Raw genomic sequence first — 14,874 nt, 5'->3', positions numbered from 1 at the left:
GAACATTTTCTTTTCTCCTTTTTGAAAAATATAGAAAAGAACAGTTAGTATCTTGGGAGCAGAAAAACTCTAAGAATGAGGCGTAGAAGAGCCCATGGTAGGCCCCATGATACAAGGAACATGTTGGAGGCCCAAACAAAAGTAAGCCCATCAAGGTCCAGTGCGGCCCATTATCTATGTCCTCGTCGATGCCCCACCTATAAAAGGAGATTCATTCGTAAACCCTAGAGCTTCGCTTCTCCGCAGCCGCCGCCGCCGCCGCCGCGTTCCACCTCCTACCACCCCCACCGGAGAAGAAGAAGAAGGAGAGGAAGATGGTGTCGGGTTCGGGGCTGTGCACGCGGCGGGTGGTGGTGGACGCGCGGCACCACATGCTGGGGCGGCTGGCGTCGCTGGTGGCGAAGGAGCTCCTGAACGGGCAGCGGGTGGTGGTGGTGCGGTGCGAGGAGATGTGCATCTCCGGCGGGCTCGTCCGGCAGAAGATGAAGTACCTCCGGTTCCTCCGCAAGCGGATGAACACCAAGCCCTCCCATGGCCCCATCCACTTCCGCGCCCCCTCCCGCATCTTCTGGCGCACCGTCCGCGGCATGATCCCCCACAAGACCCCCCGCGGCGAGGCCGCCCTCGCCAACCTCAAGGCCTTCGACGGCGTCCCCCCTCCCTACGACCGCACCAAGCGCATGGTCGTCCCCGACGCCCTCAAGTACGCTCGCTTCGAACCCTTTCCTCTCCTCTCCTTTTCTTTTCCTCCATGAACTAATCCATGGCTTCTAGGGTTCTTCGCCTCCAGCCCGGCCACAAGTACTGCCTCCTCGGCCAGCTCTCCAAGGAGGTCGGCTGGAACTACCACGACACCATCAGGGTACATTTCCTTTCTGTATTCATATTCACGCTGCTTTTCGTTTTAGCTTGAATGCATATGCTGCTCTAATGCTTTTAGTTTTAGGTTGAATGCATATGCTGCTGTAATGCTTTTAGTTTTAGGTTGAATGCATATGATGTATACATGTGCTCCCTTTTACTTTTCGGATGAATGGATATGCTAAATACATGTAGGAGTACTATTGAACTGAACGTGTTAGGATGAATGCAATGCTGAATACATGTGTTGGACTGTTAAGAATAGTTCATCTTGGAATGTTATGGTATTATGTGATCACTTTTGTGAATATTGGGCCCTTGTAGCTATTTGATTGTACAACTGTACGGTGGTAACGCGTTGAACTCAAACTCAACATGCTCTGGATTTGAATATGTAGGTTTTTGCTGAGCTACTTTTATGCTGTACACCTCTCTAGCTTTTGTTTTACACCATAGCCTCAACTGTCTGAGATTAGTTGATGACTCTGATGATGCACAGAATCTTAAGTATCCTATTTATTTATTTGCACAAAGATGATGGAATTCCCATAAACCTGTGATTACTTATGCTATGGCTGTGAATTTGCAAATGCATCTTTTTTTTTCTTGTTTGCATCCCCTTTCAATTGTTACACAGCATGTTTTTTTTTTCTAATCCATGTTGAGTTAAATAGCATATTTGGCATGATTGGTAAAATGAAGAAAAAATACATGTATTCTCACTGATTTTTCAGAATGATGTTTACAACCAGCTACTTCTGACCAACTGTGCCATTTCTCACAACAAAATATTCTGTTTGATACATTTATCTGCTTTGTTTCTGATTTTGTGCTATTATTTCAACCATGTCCTGCATTTCTAGGCTGTTATCATCTCAATTCTGGTTGGGCTTTTTATGTTTCCCTTTAGTTCTTATACATGAAAGCACACTGATCACCTTGTCTATTGCACCTGCAGGAATTGGAGGAGAAGAGAAAGGAGAAGGCTAAGGTTGCATACGAGAGGAGGAAGCAATTAACAAGGCTTCGTGTCAAGGCTGAGAAAGCTGCTGAGGAGAAGCTGGGTTCTCAGATAGATATTTTGGCCCCAATCAAATATTGATTGGCCTGATTGTCATCAATTTTCTTTTCGCCTTTATAATATTTCTGCTTATCGGTACCATGAGAAGTGAAATGATATGTCTGTCGAAACATGATAATTTTGTTCCAATTGAATACTAGAGAGTTATATTGGCTTGATCTGATTTTCCCTCTTGAATTTTCAACCTTGAACTCACCTAACTGGACAAATTACCCCTCTGGTTTGTTCTGGGTTATTTTGATCCTACTTAACGAGGGAGTAATTTGGCCTGTGATTTTTACCCTGTGGTTCGGAACTAATTTTCTCATTCTTTGCAATGATGTCTGTTAATATTATGCTCGGCTAGGTTCCTTCTACTACGTTTTATCCCCTAGCCCTAGCACCTTCGCTTGCTCATTTCTTCCTTTCTATTCACCAATTGTACCGTGTAATTAGCTCTGTTGTGTATTTTTTAAAAATTGTTTGTGCAGAACACCAGATTGTAGACTGTATAATATAGATAGAATCAATACTCCTCCTGAATATTTTAATGTCAGACACTTTATGCCTGAATATTTTAATGTCAGACACTTTATGCCAATGTTTGTATTAATTTTCTGGAGTAATGGTATTGGAGGTCATAGGAAGTGTGTAGTGTCGCACAGATGCGCACATACTTCAGCGGAAATATATAAACCCATTGTGATAATCAACTAATATATAAACCCATTCTGATAATCAACTTCACTCACTAAACGTTCAAAAGAAAGTGCTCAAAGAAAGAGTGAAACTAAAATTAAGGGTTCGAATGCATACGCACCAGTATCAAATTAAACATAGCATTGTTCTAGTGATGATCGATTGAAGCTGCATAATAAAGGGGATCCCAGTCCACAACGATTTAAGCATGGAAAGAAGGTACTTGAATTTTGAGTACATAATAATAATATTATTATAATAATTGGGCTTTGTGGATACATATATGGTGTATTATAAAACAAGCTAGGGGTACACCTTCCCATTCCATGGCGTATTACTTAACTTGGGTCAACTGATAGATACACTAAGGTCCTGTTTAGGTATAGGGGTGAAAAGTTTTGGCGTGTCACATAAGATATACGGACATATATTTAAAGTATTAAACATAGATTAATAACAAAATAAATTACAGATCCCGTCTGTAAACTGCTAAATGAATTTATTATGCATAATTAATTCGTCATTAGCAAATGTTTACTGTAGCACCACATTGTCAAATCATGGAGCAATTAGGCTTAAAAGATTTGTCTCACATTTTACACGCAATCTGTGTAATTAGTTTTTTTTTGTCTATATTTAATACTCAATGCATGTGTCCAAACATTCGATGTAACAGGATGAAAAGTTTTTACGTGGAACCCGTGTCTCTTCTCCCGATGCTTCAACCACGCAAGCACATTTTATCTTTTGAACCAAGCCGTCGCCTTCCATCCTTGCATATTTGGCACCAGCTGTGCTCCCAGACATGTATTACCAATAAAACCCGGGACATTTAACTCTATAACATGTTGGCCTTATGTTTCTATGATATGTGGGTATGTGTCTATGTTATGTGGGTCCAGTGACAAATAATTTATCACCACTTATAAGAGTGGCAAATAGTTAATTATTCCGCAAAAGCCACTCCAGCAGCGACCCACACATTCCTTAGGTTGTAGGCGCCGATCTTCTTCTGACGGTCAAGAATTAGGCTACAATGCACATCAGAAGGGAGGGAAAACAAGGAGGAATGCGATGTTATCATTACATTACAATGATCAATTGCTGTGGAGATAAACTACATACTACAATAAGAAACTACCGAGTCATTCTAGATAATTAAGAAGTACCTCTCGGTGCTTTCTCTCACCAAATCTCCTTTAACCCAGTTCTTCTTAGTATCATTTAGGTTTTTTGGAAACTTACATAGGTTATTTTTCCTTGTAATCACGGAGGGAAACTCCCGAAAGCGTGTTCGGAGAAAGAATGAGTGTGTTTAGGTTTTTTGGAAACTTACATAGGATATTTTTGCTTGTAATCACGGAGGGAAACTCTCGAAAGCAGCCGTCAGAAAACTGGATCCCTTGCTGCTCATCACTTGGATCCATTGCTGCTACTCCAGCGATAAGATGTAAAATGTCAAAAACAAAAGTACAGTAACACAATGCAAGAAAACTGCCAGTGTCTCAGGTTATAATTTCACTTATAATATTTATCGCAGAACAACAACTAGGCAAGTGCCTCAAACATTGCATTCCTACTTCAGGTTTCTGCATTGCTCTTCCTCCTCTCTCTCTCTCTCTTTGGACAAATCAAACCTCAACAATGGACATGCTACTACTAGGTACAGTATCACAGTTACACTCGCTTCACGCTTCACACTCCAATGCAAGTCAGCAGCCATCACTAGTGACTGTCAAGCGAAGAGCCTCCTTCTGCGCCTTCCGGCCTTCGCCGGCTGACCGTCGGCGGACTCGCCGCGCACCACCTCGTCGACGAGCTCCTTGAATATCGACCTCTCGATCTCCAGCACCATGCCTGGAAGCTCCCTCCTGATGAAGCTCGGCGACCACCCTTCCAACCTGTTGAGGATCTCTGCGTCAGGGATCACGCTGCTGTCTTCTTGGCACATGCGCGATCTCTCCGTCTTCAGGCATTCGATGCCGGAGCATATCATCTTCACCAGCTGCTGCCCGCTGCTCATCACTGGATCCCTTGCTGCTACTCCAGTGATGAGTGTGGTTTCCTTCTCAAACTTGTCAAGGAGAAGCTCGTTCACCGCCTCGAACATTAGCTTCCGGTGCGCTCTCTTGGGATCATCTGGCTTTGTGGTGCTCCTGCTCTGATGGATCCCCTCAGGTTTGGATGTCCACCCAGATTTTCGTTGCTCAAGAACAAAGAACAGGTCAGGGTTGATGGGGTAGCCTGATGTGTGGAGCTGCATTTGTGACAGCCCTGAACCAAGGTCTTTCATCAGAAGCCCTGACGCCAGTAGAATCTCGGATACGTAGCGATGGTCTGGGCTTGGCGTCTCGCACAAGAAGGCAATGTGATCGACAGGAGGTGCCTCCTCATCCTTGTTTACGCTCAATTGCTGGAGCTTCTCAAGGAGGCTGGCTATGTTTGCGAGCTTGCTGTTCTTGGGTTGTGTGGGGAGCTCTGTGGACTTCTTTTCAGAAGGCTTGCAGGACTCTTCTGATGGTGATGGGTGATGCTCATCATCTGCAAATTTCAAGAAATTAGGTTTCAGTCTTTGGAACACAATATCAATACCACTGGTAACAATTTCAGTAACCAGTCCACCATGTTAGGTTCATGCGTTTTCTACTTCTCTTTTTCAGATAATGGAATGATAATATCCCAGCAGATGCATCTAAAGATGCATAAAGACAAAAACTAAAGCATTCTTGAACTGATATTCATTCCGCATCCGTGTCAAATATAGTACATTAAATGCTGCGGCCCTTGTAATTCTCCTTGTTCTGTTGTCAAAACAACATGTCGTGCAGCAACTAATCGCTGGTCTGAAGGCAGATTCTTTAGCACTCCATACTGATATTGCAACATTAATGAAATTAAGAATGTGCCTAATGCTACTGCAGAAAAAACGACAAGCACTCTATCATTGAAACTCTACTGTTCACATTACTTGGGGGTTGCATACTTGCATTACGACATATCACTTTATCTAGCAAGCCATGTGGATAAATTGTAAAGGAACTATGCATACAGGAGATCTTTTGATTGGTAGTGGTAGGTGCAATCATAGTACACCACAGTAGGATTTTTGTCAACTCTCAGTTATGTTCTTTCCCTCCTTGAGGAAATTTCAAAACCCTATAACTATGGTGCATAATGCACACACCATTCTATATGAGAGGAACACTATTGGTAGCAGGAGATCTCTATTTGCTTACTATGTGCACGTGAACCTCAACTCACTGCCAGCGTTACTACTTGTCGAAAATTAATATGAAGAAACCTAATTATCGAGTCATGTAAACATCAGCAGACATGATTCATGAATCATGACCTTTACACTAGAAGTTCCATAACCAACCAACTCTGGAAAACTAAGACATCAAAGCAGGAAGTAATTCAAAGGACACTCCGGAAAACCTATTCGAGTTCCCATTTTGTTTTGAAAAGTACTAACACTCCACTTTATATGATCGATGAACCAAGTAGTATGAAGCAGCAGATCTTACCAACATTAGATGAATTTGTGGTCTTGCTGGTATGGAAAAATTCCTCCTGATCAAACGAAGAGTCCAATACAGAGACTGGACTAGGCCGCTCAGTAATAGTTGCTGCAGGATCCATAGATGGCAGGTCCTTGTTTGCATCATAAGAGGTTTTCTGAATTTAAGTTTAAAAAAGGTCATAATTAGACAAGAGTTATGGTATGTTTGTACGATTTCAAATTTCCAGCTTGAACCCAACTAGAGTTGGACAGATTTCATTTTACAGAAGAACTATGACCAAATATTGTAGCTCTTCCTAAAATATATGTTTTTGCTGTTACAAAGGTGAATATTTTTTTAGATAATAGGAAGGTGAAAATTAGGAAGAATAATACTGTGTTTTTACATTAATAACATCATCTATGAATATGGATGAAAGAGCCAACTGGAGGAAGGAAAATTGTTTACCACTTTTTGAGGATTCCTTCCTGATGGTGTTTGAGTGCCATGCTGAGATCTCAAAATGTTAACTTCTGCAGATCTGTCTGTACTTGTCACTTCTACATCCAGCTCTGATGCAACACTTATGCTACCATCTGACCTTGCGGACATATCATTGCCTTCCTGGTTCAGGCTCCTTGTCCTTCTACTTACACCATTTTGATGGAAATCTTCACCTTGTGCTTGAGCAGGTTTTCTTCTAAATTTACTTCTGGGTGATACTGAATCCAAATGGCTCCTTTCCACAGATTGCCTTTGATTCTTGCTTGAATCGGGAGAGGGAATTGGCGGTCTGGCCCTCCGCTCTGAATCAGGTTTTTTCTGTTGTACTCTAGGGCTAGTGGAATTTTTATGCTTTAGCAAGCTTCCATTATTTTCTCTTTGCATCTGCTGTCTCCTAGCTGAGCTCTCAGTCATCAGCTGTGAAGTAGACTTCTGTTTCCTGCTAATTTCTTCATTCCTTCCATTTGCTCTCTTGTCAAAAGAAGCAAGGGGTTGAGGTGCAGGTGCCCTTGAACTAGATTTGGTATGTTGCTCCACAGCTTCCCTAGTGACCTTCTTTGAGCTTTTCCTTTTATCAGCACTATTGGCTGTTCTCAGCTGCGGTAGCTCTGATAAACCGCCTAATGGACCAACAGCAGAATCCTCGGTTACATCACTTAACAGGTCTGCAGATTTTGCAGGCTTCATGATTACAATGGGTGATTTGAAGCTTCTTTCTGTAGTGCTCTCTTCTTCCGTTGTAAATGATGGGGTTCCTTCAGGTGCCTGTTTGGTGTTGCTGGTGCTATTCAGTCTCAGGTTTACATCAGTCACATCTCCGTTATCATGGTCTCCATCATATATCTTCGGCATCGATGGTTCCTCACGTTTCTTGTTCTGCAACAACCCTTTCGCTTGCATCGAGTCCAGGATCTGCTTGAGTGCCCTGAGATCCTTGTTCGATTGCTGAAAATCAAGGTCCTTGAGCCGTTTCTCTATCTCACTGTAAACTGATGCAGCATGTTGCTCTTTTCCATGAGCTCCCTTTGATCCCTTCGGCAATTTTCTAGGTAGCACAATCTTCTCCTGCTGTTTCCAAGGTGCAGTTTCCACAGGGAACTTAGAGTTAGGAACATTCTTGATTGTTGCATCTAGATTCCTCTGCTGCCTAGGAGTAGCCTCATTTTGGGAAGAAAGGCTCAAAGGCCTCAGCATGGTGGGTTCTTCACTCCTCTCTGTAACTGATTTGGATACCTGTGAAGATATCGCAGTATTGTCCTTATGCTCTGGCAAGCCTTCCAACCCCATGAGTTTCGCAACAACGCTAGGGAGACGTTTACAGGCATTGTGTTCTTGCTGGGTCTCCAAGGGTGGACTGTAATCTTTACTGATGCTGCTTCTCCTGTCTTCATCAGTCATGCTTGGCTTTGGCCTTACATCGATTTCGCGGTTCCTAAGAGGGCTTTCCTTTATGTCTAGTGACAATCTTGGCACCTCCCTAAGTTTTGACGCTGATTCCCTTCCTTCACACGAGAAGCGAGGAGCATCATATGATAGCCTTGGTTGCTGGACTGATTCAGATGGATTCCTGAGCTTGGCTAAAACTCGGAGGGATTCGTCAATGTCCATGGTTCCTTTGTTTTTCTCTTGGATAGCACTGTTAGGAGGCTCATTCAAGATTCTAGGCGGATCTCCACAATTGAATAGGTGATCTTTTTCTGCCTCTTTGGTGAAAGTTCTGATTGAAAAATCACGAGTATCTCTATATATTGAATCCTTTACGAGATTTCTTATACCAAGAGTTGGGTAGCTAGGTTGGGCTGAGAGCTTGGCAAGGGCATCATCAAGGTAGTAATCCACTCCACAGTCACTGTCAGAAGAGCTCTTGAGCTTCGGTGAGCTTTTGAATGGCTTCTCCGGAAATAGCATTCGATCAGTGGAGGATAGGTCTTGCTGTCCTGATCTGTTTCCATCAAGGGAGGACGACGAAGAACAAGACGACGATGAATAAGATCCTTGCGACAACTCCACTGTTAATGGTGCTCTTTGATTATCGATCCAGCTTTTACTCATGTTCTTGTCCTGAATGCAGATTGCAGCCAGTCAAACAGATTGTAGAAGACAATAAACAATGCATCCATGCCTATTGAATGTAAGAAGAAATATTGAAACTTACAAGAACAATCTGAGATGAATATCTTGTTCGCTCTTCCCCAACACTTGGACTGCTTGACAGTGCATGGGCTGTTTCAGAGAATTGAAATATTAGAAGGGATCTTCCGATTAAAAAAACATCTTCAAATGGCTACAAATTAAATGAAACAAAGAAAAAACAAATATGTCAATGTCGTAGTTCATCCAAACAGCCACATTTCTCGGAAAGAACCTTCTTGTAATTTAATAATTAGTGCTGTCAACATTTGTGAGATAGATTTATTATCCAAAACCAGGCTCTTAATAATCTGTCTACAGGGTGTAATGGCTCTCTCTCTCTCTCTCTCTCTCTCTCTCTCTCTCTCTCTCTCTTTTGTCGGCTGCTGCGACCAACTCCCAGCTATTTAGCACTAGTACAGATTTTTTTAAAAAAAATCTTAGTAGCTGCTAAAGATTCCAGAGAAAAACTTCCATCTCACTCTCACAAAAACTAAATGCACCTGTAAAATCCGGCACCTGGCCCAAAATTGGGGAAAAAGCTAGATCTCACTAATTGTCATCAACACCTAGCAATTCAATGCAGGATGAAGGAACACCAGGAGCATGCATAGCACCCATCCATACAACCCTGACATGAAGATTTTGGAAGCTTCTGAGACCAAGCAACTTCACTCATCTTTCACACCAATTATGGGTTTATAAGCCTTCAATTACACATATCAAACACCAAAGACCAAGTCTTTTATGCACACACAAGTCAAATCAAGACTGATAGTCTACTGATTGTACAGAGAAATGCAAACAATTAAAAAAATCTCGATGTAGCAGAATGAACAGAAAAGGAAGGTAAAAAAAAATTGCATCTTTGAACCGAGCAATAGCACTAGGAGAAGTGGGGGAAGCCAAGCAAGCACCTGGGGGAAGAAGGCGATTGTGGGAATGGTGGGCGGCGAGGGGATACCGGCGGTCGAACGCCTGCATGATACCGGTGACGCACCCCGCCTGCTGCCGGTGAAGCTCCGGCCGCCTCTCCTCCCCGAGCATCTGCAAGTACTTGGCCGGCATCTCAGCAACCACCACCGCCTCAAGAGGAGGAGAAATCCCAAGAAATTCCAGGAATGCAGGGAGGTGGAGCCACCAACCAGTGGCGCCCTTGCTACCAGCTCAAGCACACCAACAAGAACATCTCAGCAAATCTTCTCTGAATGAATGAACCAGCCCAGAGGGAGGGGATCTTGTGACTGTGTGAGCATCAGGAACATCAATGGCCTCACTGGAGAACAAGTGTGAGTGCAAGAAGCTGCTGCACAAGCACCAAGAACGGCCTTCCTCCTCCTCCTCCACCTATTCTTCTCTTCTTGTTGCTGCTCCTGTGTGAGACTAGTGTGACATGGAGTAACTAGCAGACGACAAGGAAGGAAGGAAGGAAGATTTGTGATGTGAAGCTCAGAAAAATGGGTGAGAAAGGAGAGGAGACTTTGAGGCCAGGCAGTGTACAGGTTTGCAAGATGTCACCACCATATGAGGGAGGAGGACTTTGCACCCTTTTTCTAATGCAATTTAGCATAATGTGAGTACATTAACTGCCCTGCTGCACAAGAAAGACACTGGAAATGCTGTATTAGCAGGCTAAGTATGTATCAAGCGCATCATCATCATCAGGCTAGGAAGGGAGATGTTAAGGGTGGGGGCAGAGGGGTGCTTTTGTTCTCTTCTCAGCACCCCATGTGCTGTTCCAAGGTCTTTCTTGGCCCTACCCACCATCAGAGTTGGATGGTGCCTGTTTGTGCACAACAGCACAAGCTGCACACCACATCAGCATCTCTTTGTCATTTTGGCATTCAGGCAAGCAAAAGGCCTCTGAAGAGTTAGTTGTGCTCAGGTAAAAGAAATTCTCCTATTGTTCCTAACTGGTTGGTGAGATGATCTCACAGGGTGGCCTTACTTACAAAGATTAGCTGTGTCATTAGTGTGCAAATGATCTGTTGTCTGTACATGTAAAACCGCACTGCACTTTTAGTCAAGGAGGCATTAATGTGAGGGAGGGAGGAGTGCAAGGGCCAACTAACAAACAGTGCATTGATGGTGTTCATCCGTGAGCTCAAGACCAGATGCAATTCTTGGCTTTGAAGCATGTATTGGTGCTTTGCCATGCTGTGCTGCAAGACTGCTGCAACCATGCACAGACCTAGAGCTACAGGAGTGATCTCCTCTCTGTACACCATTTTTTCAACAAGATGTTAAGGCATAGGGACATATGGATTATATGGATTCATGGCTAAATGAAATGACTAAGTAACCCCCATATAATGGTACAAGAAATGTGACTATTAGCCTTTCAGTTAGGCCACTGTTTTAACTGTTGAATGTTGATGACGAAAATGGCTTTTATTCCACATTTTTAGTGGTTACCTAACAGAAGAAACTGCTAATAAGCATGAACAACAATCCAAGAAGCATTTGCTAGAACTTTGCACTGGTTTTCATTTTTCAGTGGAAGCGAGAAGCCAAAGAGGATGTATGTATTTGTCAGTTACCTACTCCAATGTGGATCTTGTAGCTAATTACAAATATTGGTGCCTTTTTATGCTTAAAATATTTATTAGATCTTGATGAGAACTAAATTTGCCTGATGGGTGAAAGGAACATGACACATTGTGGCTCAGTGATGAGTATATTTGACAGTGTCTCCGACTAGGGTGAAAGAGGCAGACCAACTCAAATGAGTGATCATTCATACTAGTATTTCTCTGTCAGGACTACTACAATCTTTCAGTCGTCTAAAATCATTGATGAACAGTGGGTGGAATGAGATACCTCATCCATCTTCATCAATCATATAGAGGACCCCTTTAGCTACCAACTAAATTTGATAACAAGCGTGATATGATACGCAATGCAAAATTACTGCTAGTAATTAATGTGCAGTTATTGTACAAAGAAAAGGATTTGCAAGAAGAACACACCTCTTCTCCTTGCACCAAACACATGACTGTCCTGATCAGACACCCTCATGCACCAACCTGCAATTTGTTTAGATACCTGTAACAGCTGGTACAGTCAGGCAAACGTGATTGTGAAAGAGCCATTACTGGCTCTGGTAAGCATGATAAAATAATGATTAAGAAATTCCCTCAGCAGTAGGCAAGATCTTATGTTTGTCTCCATCTTTACTTTCCAGTGGTTTTCTATCTTTCCTGGCAGGAATCATGATGTGGCATTCATTTGATTCTATCACATAAAGTTAAAAGGCACTCGCTCACCCTGTCTGGTAGATTATTATTCTCCAAGTAGTACATTTCAGTGTGGACTCCTGCTTCACTTCTACTAAAATGTGATCTTTTGCTTAATCACCACGGCTTGACAATGACTACCAAACAGGTGTAGGTTAATGTGGGAAGGTAATAACTAATCAGATAGGGTAAGAACTTTGCAGAATGCCTAGAGATAAGAATATATACTAGTATCATACAAGTGAAGATCATTAGTAATTAGGTTTTTGGACAAGAACTGCAGATGCACCAAGCAACACCACATGGGGGGAAAATGTAGGTGTGCAGTGGCAAATAGCAATAGCAATTAGTAGCAAAATTATCAAGGACAGGACACAAGGTGCCCCCCTCAATAATCACCAAGCATGTTCAATCAAACAAACAAAAGACCTGTCTGCAACCAGCTAGGCTGGCACATGATGAAGCACAGTTCTTTCTCTCTGCATCAGAAGCTTCCCCCACCCACATCTACATCCACATGCACCAGCACCCATGTGATCCCTAACAAGACCAGATCAGTGTTGTTCATGGTAGGTCAGGACTCCTCAAACAGCTTGATTGATTCCTTCGACACGCTAATGCTAATTAACGAACAGGCAAGCAGTGATCAATTCTTCTAGTATTGTGAGGCCAGTCAAAATTGCAGTATGGTCCAAGCATATCATACCTGTAGTTTTTTCATAATCAATACTGTATGTATATAGATCACCAGTGCACATGGGAGCCATCGCATTGACCAGCTAGATCACCACTAAATTAATCAACATTTAGCCAAGATGCATCGAGATTGCAGCAATACCGTTAAGGACAGGAGAGATGGACACTTTGACATCCTTTGGCTCGTTTAGTTATTTGGTGAAATCAAGATGATAGTAGTATGCAATTTAATAGTCTCACGAATTTCTTTATATCTGTGGGTGGTTTCACTTCTCGATGCATCAAACTATGCATTTGGCCGTTTGCAACGGCATGTCTTCTCCCTCCTTTGCTTGGACGTTGGGTCATCTATAAGATGCATATGACAAAACAAAAATTAATTTACTATGCTAAGTATTAAACTAATCGTGCTCTTGCTAGCCAAGAGAACAGAAAAGGCAATCACAAAAGGGAAAAAGAAAAGGCAAGGTTCACGCATGCTGCATGAGACGATGTGTACAATTAACCTCCTGAGCAAGGAAGAACACAGAGATATACAGGGCACCTGCAAATCTACAAGAGCTTTGTGCCCTTATCACTGAAAGTGATATGCTTATTGCTACCTCTCCAGAGAAAGCTGCATCACAGTCTTCATGGTGGTGTGGTGTGGTCCATCATCTCTTGATGTTGCCATTTTCACAAGTCATGCATAACCATGAGCAGAGCAGCAATTGAATTGGTGTGTTTGATAAATGCATTTCATTTCACAGCATGCAGGTCCAGTCTGACTGACTGGTATAGTACTATACTGTAGTATAGTATGCCAGTATGGCCAGATGTGTGTAGACATATGCCATTGTTGGATGTACCACTACTAGTATAGTAGTACAAGAATTCAGCAAAATCTAGCAAAGATGACGAAAGGTCTCCCGAGCTAGCAAGTCATGCGTGTGGCATTTGCATCTTGTCTCCTTGTCAATTGCCATTTATGAATATCTCATTGATGTGGGTAGTGAAGTAGTATCCTTGTAAACAATGGATATGATTTTACTGTTTTACCATTGGAATGGCATCTAGGATTATTTTCCAAGTAACTCAAGCAAGAATAGAGCTTATCCTAAGACCTGATTTGTGAGGCATATTGGACCAACCAATAGTACAAGGGTTAAGCTTCACACATGAATGACACTACCAAAGAAAAGCAGGAAATATCCCACACTTCAGTGAACCATCAGCAAACTAATTGGTGTAGAATAGATATACTGGGAGTTTAACTGAGCTTCCTGAACCAAAGGCGAGATATTCAGAGTAAGAAAAAAATAAAAAAAAAACATGAAAATTCTATAGTCTTAAAAATTAAATTTATACCTATCAAAGAAGTTCAACTAAGCACAACCAAATCTGCACAAGGCATAACCTAAGTCAAGATTACAAATAAATGGGACTAAATACAGGTTACTTACTTCATTTGCCCTCATTCATCACACTCGCTGACAAGTGGCAAAGACTATTGATATTGTCAGAATAGTCAGGCAATTGAAGATTTTAGGCTGAATCAGGTGGGAGCTTTCTCCAGGATGGCAGGATGTGCTGCTGCCAGTACAGCGGCTGTGACCACACACACAGACACACTGCACCTTGAGCAAGCACCTCGTGACTCTGCAACCTGCACTTTAACATTAAGCATACAGACTCATCAGGCGCCTCCTGCTGCATTCATTCATCACTAGTACAAAGACAAGCAATCTACATGTAAACTTACATACCTTCCTGTCTTCAATTATGGGTTCTTGCTCCATCCATCCAAGGCCAAACAGCTGCAAGCATGTATCATGTATCTGAGGAGTTAAACATGCACTATCAAACAGTGTAGATAATGATTTAGGAAGCATGAACAGAGACATGTTTTGATCCTGGAGCGATGAGTTGGCCTGATGGTCCATACAGCATCTTGGAGATAATTGGTATCCATGTTTTCAATGTCTCACAGAAAGATATCAGGTTTTGCATGAACCTGCAAATCCTGAGGCACAATTCCTGCTAATCAAATCGATAAAAATTACCATCATCACGATCAATAGGTTCAGAGGTTATCCTTTTTGTCCTGCACAAAAGGCCACTCTCGAATATTGCTGAAAAGGCCTACCACAGTTGGACGTTTCAGAGCAACGTACAACTTCTTTGGACAAACCAATCACATTCAAAA

General features: G+C 42.4%; 2 protein-coding genes and 1 non-coding gene across 3 annotated transcripts; 2 read left to right on the top strand and 1 right to left on the bottom strand.

Annotated features, from left to right (window-relative positions):
* Positions 1–222: 222 nt before the first annotated feature.
* Positions 223–2,100, top strand: LOC127780919 (60S ribosomal protein L13a-2). The gene is made up of 3 exons (XM_052307911.1): positions 223–703; positions 775–862; positions 1,820–2,100. The coding sequence occupies exons 1-3, from the start codon at positions 315–317 to the stop codon at positions 1,961–1,963; spliced, it is 621 nt and encodes a 206-aa protein (XP_052163871.1). The 5' UTR covers positions 223–314; the 3' UTR covers positions 1,964–2,100.
* LOC127781005 (small nucleolar RNA R12) lies at positions 1,549–1,628 on the top strand. Its single transcript, XR_008018895.1, has one exon. It is a non-coding gene; the product is annotated as a small nucleolar RNA R12 (small nucleolar RNA).
* Positions 2,101–4,104: 2,004 nt separating the features above from the next.
* Positions 4,105–10,389, bottom strand: LOC127779445 (protein LONGIFOLIA 1-like). Its single transcript, XM_052306220.1, has 5 exons — positions 9,675–10,389; positions 8,783–8,850; positions 6,592–8,688; positions 6,148–6,298; positions 4,105–5,161 (listed from the first exon to the last, which is right to left on the bottom strand). The coding sequence occupies exons 1-5, from the start codon at positions 9,823–9,825 to the stop codon at positions 4,356–4,358; spliced, it is 3,273 nt and encodes a 1,090-aa protein (XP_052162180.1). The 5' UTR covers positions 9,826–10,389; the 3' UTR covers positions 4,105–4,355.
* Positions 10,390–14,874: the final 4,485 nt, after the last annotated feature.

Source organism: Oryza glaberrima, chromosome 7 (assembly GCF_000147395.1).
Source record: "Oryza glaberrima chromosome 7, OglaRS2, whole genome shotgun sequence".
Taxonomy (NCBI): domain Eukaryota; kingdom Viridiplantae; phylum Streptophyta; class Magnoliopsida; order Poales; family Poaceae; genus Oryza; species Oryza glaberrima.
The sequence above is the reverse complement of the archived record's forward strand: the minus strand, read 5'-3'. Positions and strand labels throughout refer to the sequence as shown.